General features: G+C 42.9%; 2 protein-coding genes across 2 annotated transcripts; one reads left to right on the plus strand and one right to left on the minus strand.

Annotated features, from left to right (window-relative positions):
* Positions 1–497: 497 nt before the first annotated feature.
* Positions 498–4,446, minus strand: LOC9642461 (puromycin-sensitive aminopeptidase). Its single transcript, XM_024660750.1, has 14 exons — positions 4,351–4,446; positions 4,032–4,214; positions 3,818–3,940; positions 3,465–3,680; positions 3,268–3,295; positions 2,863–3,062; positions 2,688–2,706; positions 2,325–2,394; positions 1,943–2,135; positions 1,654–1,737; positions 1,344–1,490; positions 973–1,158; positions 650–766; positions 498–545 (listed from the first exon to the last, which is right to left on the minus strand). The coding sequence occupies exons 1-14, from the start codon at positions 4,444–4,446 to the stop codon at positions 498–500; spliced, it is 1,710 nt and encodes a 569-aa protein (XP_024516518.1).
* An 83-nt stretch (positions 4,447–4,529) lies between these two features.
* On the plus strand, positions 4,530–5,583 carry LOC112341144 (BURP domain-containing protein 14-like). Its single transcript, XM_024660751.1, has 2 exons — positions 4,530–4,548; positions 4,751–5,583. Exons 1-2 carry the CDS (start codon positions 4,530–4,532, stop codon positions 5,581–5,583), a joined length of 852 nt encoding a protein of 283 aa, XP_024516519.1.
* The last annotated feature ends 1,248 nt before the right edge of the window (positions 5,584–6,831 follow it).

Raw genomic sequence — 6,831 nt, forward strand, 5'->3', positions numbered from 1 at the left:
TGATTTTATTTCTATTTAAATAAAAATTAAAGATTATCAGGAAATCTATTAGAAATTTTGAAGATGACAAAACTTGCTGGTACCTATACAATAAACCAATCTAAAAATGAATATGGGTATCTCATATAATACAGTCTCTATTTCTCTATGAGTTTGACAATTTAAGTTGCTGCATAGGTGAAAAAATTTATTCAGCCTCAACATAGAAAAAGCTGAAAAATATTTGCAATTCTAGTGTATATCAAGATAACAGTAACTAAGTGTGGCATCATTTCTTCTCACCCCGAAAAGAAGTGGTCGAGTGCAAACTTCCAGCTTTTTTGTGCAAAGAGCATCTCAGCAGAAAAAAAAAAAATTTGTTAAAACTTTCAACTAGTTTTCCAGCATTTTGTTACTGTGTCCAGGATTGAGTTTGAAATACCTTCTGCAGAAGCAATGCGCCTCAATTGCTCCTAAACGCATAGAATATAAAAATAAAATGTAACTTCTTGAAAGCCTTACCTTGGCCAGCGTTTGTCGCTTGGCATCAAACCTCCACAAATTTGCTAATGCAGAAGAAAGTGAAAGTGACAAAGCCTTAACAGACCAAAAGAGATTAGAACAAGAGAGATAAACATAATTTGGCTGGGTTCATAGGATTAAAAATTACCTTGGGATGGAACTTTCCAACTTCGATCACAAAGTCGGCCATGAACTCATAACCAGATCCATCCTTGGCATGGAAGTTGACAATGCAGCTAAAGAAGCCTCCCAAAAGAGCAGAAACCTGGAAAGGACTTAGTGCTTACAAACAAAATAGTTTTCAACCTTTGTGACATCCCGAGGATCGAAACAAGGGTGGTGTAAAAGTTGTCTCACAAGCTCCACGTTGTTTGGAGTATCAGCTGACGTTTGGAGATGGATCCACTTGTTTACAACCTGGAACAAGCTTCGATATATGTTTTCCGTCTTTCACAAAGAACATGTACATACCAGGCGCTCGTGTTTCCATTTCTCGTAAAAAGATGCCAGGATTTTCTCTCGCTCCTGTCCAGGATTTTGAGAGATTGCCGACAAAGCTCCCAAAAGATCAGTCAAGTTTGTGGCGTTGTCAAGCTCTTCGCATGCCAGTTCTAGTGTTTCTTGATCATTTAGAGATGCAAGATAATCTGCAAAACTCTGAGTGAAAAAAAGAAAAAGAAAATGGAAATAGGAATGAAGCTGCTTACAGAGTGCCGCATTTTTTAGGTCGCGCTTGCCTTTGCTTTCGGGGTTGAACTCAAAAGCAGGCTCCGAGGATCGGTTCTCCTTTACCTGTTACCATTCCTTATACAAGAAGTTCTTGTGAATTTGCTGTAACTTACCACTCGCATGAAGTCTTGTTTGAGCTCTGTAGCCAAACATTTTATCAAAAAACGTCGGACAAAGTGGCAAGCGTCCGGATCTGCAACTTCGGTCATCTCCAGAAGCTCCTTATCATCTGGTAGAGTGATCACAAGAGCGACAAACTCCTGCGAATGCCTTGTGCTTAAGTCAAGATTCTACATAGAAAGAGGAATATTACCTTGTTTAAGGTTGGGATGCTTAGAATGGTTTTGATCGCATGGGTGTAAGCCAGTGGAGTTGTAAGCTCTTGACCATTTTGAAAACTTGTGGTCATGTCCAGTATCAAACTTTTGGCAATCCTTTGGCCAGCATCCCACCTTGAAACGAAAACAATCTTGCATGCTGATAATAGGTTTTTTCCACGAAGATTACCTGTTAAAATCATTCGAGTCGTTTGCAAAGAGGAAGTATAACTCCTCCTCTCTAAGGTCTGGTGTTATCAAACGCACTGGAGCACTAAAGCTCCTCAAATAAGACGGAACTGGCTTCTCTTTCACGTCCAAGAATGTAAATTCGTGTTCCGTCTGCATTATCAGTCAGGAACGTTCTAAATAGATTAAAAAATGGAAAGCCGAACCTGTTCTACCCGAAGAAGAGCTGTTATTGCGCCAGTACTCTCGTTATGCTCAACTGTTGGAGACGATTCAATACCATCGACTAGAACCCTTGACAAAGGAATATCTCGTCCTTGGCTGTTTAGTAGACCCACGGCTAGAGGAATCAGTAGAGGACTTTTATCAGCTTGTCCTGGTGTTGGAGCTGTTTCCTGCCTGCCAAAAGTCCACAAAGTCTATCGCAAATATACTTAAAAATACGATGTTTTCTTACCGGCATTTTACAGTAAAGGTTGACGCTTGTGGATTATAAAACGAACTGATCTTCAAGCATGGAGTTCCGGCCTGCGTATACCTGAATTCACACTATTCTTTTTCCATTTGCCGTAAAACTTGAAACGTTACCATAGCATAAAGGATGAGAGGTCGTCCAAGTTGGCATCACACATAGCCTGGTAAAAATCTTCGCATGTTGCTGCGTGACCGTCATGTCTTTCAATATATAACTTAAACCCCTGCGAAAGAAAAAATATTTGCACAGCTTTTTTATGTTAAATGAAATGCTAAACCTTTAGAAATCCAGACTTTCCCAGCAATGTTTGGTAAAGACCAATGACTTGAGCTCCCTGAAAAATAAAACATATAAATAATAACTACAAGAACAATAGCAATAATGACAATGTGCTCACCTTTTCATAAACCGTTGCTGGGACAGTGGTAGTGTTTCTATTTAATATTTTATGCATAAGCAAAGAGTTCTAAGCTCACCTGTGTATAAGTTGTCAACCTGAACACATGATAGGAACATAAACCATAAGAATTTAGCAAATGAATGACACATACCTCAACATAAGATGCTGGCCTGACTGGATGAGCAAATGGACCCGTGTCCTGTAAGTTTACAACAAGAATCAAAGAACTGGAATGGTTGTTATACTTTCACCTCTTGGAATTGACGCTTTCGCAACGAACTCGCCGCTGCAATAGTTCGCACGGATCGGCATCCCATGTCGGAGAGAAACTCGAGCTCTCTAAAGTCTGTAAGGCCTTCCTTGAGAGATATCTGGAACCAGTCCCTGCAAGTCACTCTGGAGGCATGGCTTTGTAAGGAGGAGAAAGGAATTGACCAAAAGTGTGAAGTACCTGTTGCCAGTCCAGTTGTGAAAGAACTATAGAGGAGTTATAGGAAGAAAAGAGGTATATAATATGTCTACCTCATGGGCAACAATGCCCATCAAGAATTGTATGTCAGCATCCGTGCTTGTCCATTGTGATACAAGCAAGAACTTGGCGTTAAAAATCTACACCACGGACTTGTCAACTACTATTACAAAAGCATGATACTTACATTTAAGCTTTTGTTTTCCATGGCACCCCTGGAAACCAAAAGAAATCAGAAAATTAAGCCAGTTCTAGAGAGCAAGAATACTTACATAAAAGCATCTGGTACCGAGACAACATTGAAATTGTCAAGGTCGTATTCCAGGCCATAAACCTGAGAGACAATTATCTAGAGATGAGCAATATAGAAGCACAACAACTTACATCCTCGTCCCATTTCATTGCGGATTTTAGCACCGCCATTGCAAATTCAGTCTTTGCAACGTCCTCGGAGGGTGACCAAATGTTTAGCTTGACAAGTTGTCCGGAGCGAGTCGTGAATTTGTCCTGTCGAGCCTCAAACTTGCCGGCCACCAGCGCGAAAAGATAGCACGGTTTTGGAAACGGATCTGACCAAACGCTGTAATGCTTGTCATTATTCTGGAAGGAAAAAAACCTCAATGAAATTGACCACCAAAAAGAAAGTGGAATGAACTCACGTCAAGTTGGCCCGACTCAACCAAGTTTCCATTAGAAAGGAGAACAGGAAACTTATCTTTAGATGCTTCGATTCTCACAGTGAACTTGGCCAAAACATCGGGACGATCCTGAGAAATTTTGTTAGATATCGTCCTGGCAACTTTACAAATTATATTCCAGACCTGGTAAAACGTGATTTTGCTAAAGCCCGCGCTCTCACACTGCGTCACGAAATAGCCATTGCTGGAGCTGTAGTAGAGTCCCTAAAGCAGTTGTCTATGATGTTTAGCTAAACCGAAAGTACTTACGTACCTCATCGTTGTTGAGCTTTTGCAAAGGATAAATCTCTGTAACAATTTCCAGTCTGAACGGATTCTTGGGAGGCGCAAGAAGTGTGAGGTTGGACGACGTGAGCTCCACATCTTGGGCCTCTAGGCCATTGATTTTGACATAGACGAGCTTCAAATTCGATCCATCCAGCACAAGAGGAACTGACTCTTTGATAGAAGAACAAAGTCTGTCAAGAACAGGAAAAAGAGATAAAAACAAACCCACCGGAAGACTTTGGTACGACAAGGATCGAGCTTCGCACGCTTGTAACATTTTCCCCGAGATCGAAGCTTAAACTCACCTGGAGAAAACGAGTAGGAAACTGGGGCGTTGTGATTAAGAGACTTACGAAATCAAATGTATAGTCTGGAGCTCTGTAGTCGCTAAGAAACTTCATCACACTTTTCATCCAAGAAACCTAAAGTTCTTTACATAGCTTCTCAAAGGTTAGATATGTCTTCTGCACAACAAGCATAAACAATGGCGCTGCCTACTTTGTGTACGTCAAAGTCTTCTTCGTTTACAAAATGTGGCCTACTGTGTGCTCTCAGAGGGTGTGCTTGCTTCTCTAGCCTCACTCTCTCGCTCGCTCACTCGATCCCTCCTGGACTCCCGATCCGTCCTGGGCAAGCTCGCTGAACTCACTCGAGAGATGAAGACGATGGTGGTCTTTTTTCTGGCTTTGGTGTTCGTTCTTGCAGACTCTTATAGCTACGAGCTGGTAGATACTCGCAACGGGACTAGTCCATGCCCTGCTGCTCGATGCATCCTGCCCGCACCGGCATCGTGGTTTGCTGCCAGTCTGGACGACGCCACCTGGCAATTGGCTGCGAAATCGTATTCTCCTCTCCTACAAGCGTCTTTTCGCAACATCTCTGCCGTCGACAGTGGAGTGGTGCTTCCCACCTCTCTCGCTGTTGGAGCATCGATCACAATTCCCATCCTTGACGACAAGCTTCCTCACCGCCGCTTTCTCTCCAATCGCTCATCCTTCCTTCCTGACGCTGCCAATGTTGCTGGCTTTCTAGTGGCGATGGGATACGGGCCGGGATCATCCAACCAATACTTCAGCGTCATGGTTCAGGCTTACCAAGCCTATTGTGGTGGTAAAGCCATAGCTGGGGAGGTACGTGCTTGTTTCGCTTCTAAGAGTTCTATGGACACTTACGTCAAGAGAAATTTCCCGAAAGCCAAATTTGTCAAACTTGCAAAGTTCCAGAGCTCTCCAACCAAGATCACACTCACCCGCATTGACAACATGCCTGCTATCCAAACCATCTGCCACAAGATTGTCTTCCCATATGCTGTCTACTCGTGCCATAAGATTGACAACACGATTGCAATCTACGTAGAAGGGTACATCAGCCAGAAGCCTACTGAAAAGGAGGTAGCTGTACTCATTTGTCACGAGGACACATCTAGCTTCTCTCGAGATTCTCCGTCTCTGAGGGCGCTCAACATGAGGCCGGGAGAAGGAGCCTTTTGTCATTTCTATGCTGAGAATGACTTACTTGCGATCCAGTCTTCACCATGATCACTCAAGACGCTCGACAAGAATAAGTTTAAACCACGCACTGTTTCAAGAAGGCTATGTATACTTGCAACTGTCCACATCACCTCCACGTCTTACAATGTTTCAATCTTTGTTTAAAACGAACATTAATTTGCTTTCATGTTTAGTAGCTCTCGCTACGTTGAACCACATTCTCAGCTGAGCAGCATAGAGCTCCTTGGTATGCTGTCTACAACACCTTTTGGAAAAATAGACTAGATTAGTTACTACTAAACATGAAGGAACGAAATTACAATATACGAATATGAAAGAAAGAAAAACGCGAACTTCACACATCAAACCAGAGTGGCAGCTTGGTGCGGATGCGATAACAATCAGCAGGCAGCGGTACCACGTCAGGGAAGCGACGCTGTTCCTCAGTAGTGCCAATGTTGATCACCACCTTGATGCTCCTGCCTCGATCGTTACCAATACGCTGCACATACTCGCACTGCCCGGGAAACAAAAGTGAACGTGGAGATTGTGGTGGAAGATTGAGTTCCAAGAGAAGCCGGGCTACCTTCACCAGATCAAAGGTTGTTTCTTCCAGGGAGTGTATGAACCAAAGAAGTAGAGAGTACCTTGAAAGACTTGTCAAAGAACAAGAATGAGAGGAAAGAAAAGAAAAAAGCAACAACGAGAGAGACAAGAGATTTTTCACAAGAAATCTGCCACTTATCTACGATCTTGAGAGCCCAAGAGTGAGGAGTACAAGTCTCTTTCCTAACAGTCCTGTTAGCAAGCAGGATAATGATCAAGAACAAGAAAATGAGTGGCAGGACTTCCAGGCAAGGGATTTGTACTCTTTACTCTCGGGCTCTTAGGATCATGGACAAGTGGCAGATTTCTTGTGAGAAATTTCTTGTCTCTCTCTCATTGTTGCTTCTCTCTTATTTCCTTTTGTGTTTGTTCTTCGACAAGTCTTTCAAGGTACTCTCTACTTCTTTGGTTCATACACTCCCTAGAAGAAATAGCCTTTGATGTGGTGAAGGTAGCCTGGCTTCTCTTGGCACTCAATCTTCCACCACAATCTCCACGCTCGCTTTTGTTTCCCGGGCAATGCACCAAAAGATGTCATGAGACCATGATGACACACACAAGCTCTATGGAAGTCACTGTTACCTAGCCTCCTTTCTGCCACTTCAGCCAGCACCTCAGCCAGCATCTGCACCCCCTACAGGTTGGACAACTCACACAGATTTGCTGATCTTGAGCAATCCTTGCTGCGTT

Source organism: Selaginella moellendorffii, unplaced genomic scaffold (genome assembly GCF_000143415.4).
Source record: "Selaginella moellendorffii unplaced genomic scaffold, v1.0 SELMOscaffold_77, whole genome shotgun sequence".
NCBI classification, from domain to species: Eukaryota; Viridiplantae; Streptophyta; class Lycopodiopsida; order Selaginellales; family Selaginellaceae; genus Selaginella; species Selaginella moellendorffii.

Excerpts from the sequence above, each read along its gene's own strand:
- LOC9642461 (XM_024660750.1), bottom strand. The coding sequence starts at position 4,446 with ATGAAGTTTCTTAGCGACTACAGAGCTCCAGACTATACATTTGATTTC. Across the intron at positions 3,941-4,031 it reads AAAAGCTCAACAACGATGAG|TGTGAGAGCGCGGGCTTTAG; the intron begins GTACGTAAGTAC and ends TTCGTGACGCAG. Across the intron at positions 3,063-3,267 it reads TGGAAAACAAAAGCTTAAAT|GTACTTCACACTTTTGGTCA; the intron begins GTAAGTATCATG and ends GACTGGCAACAG.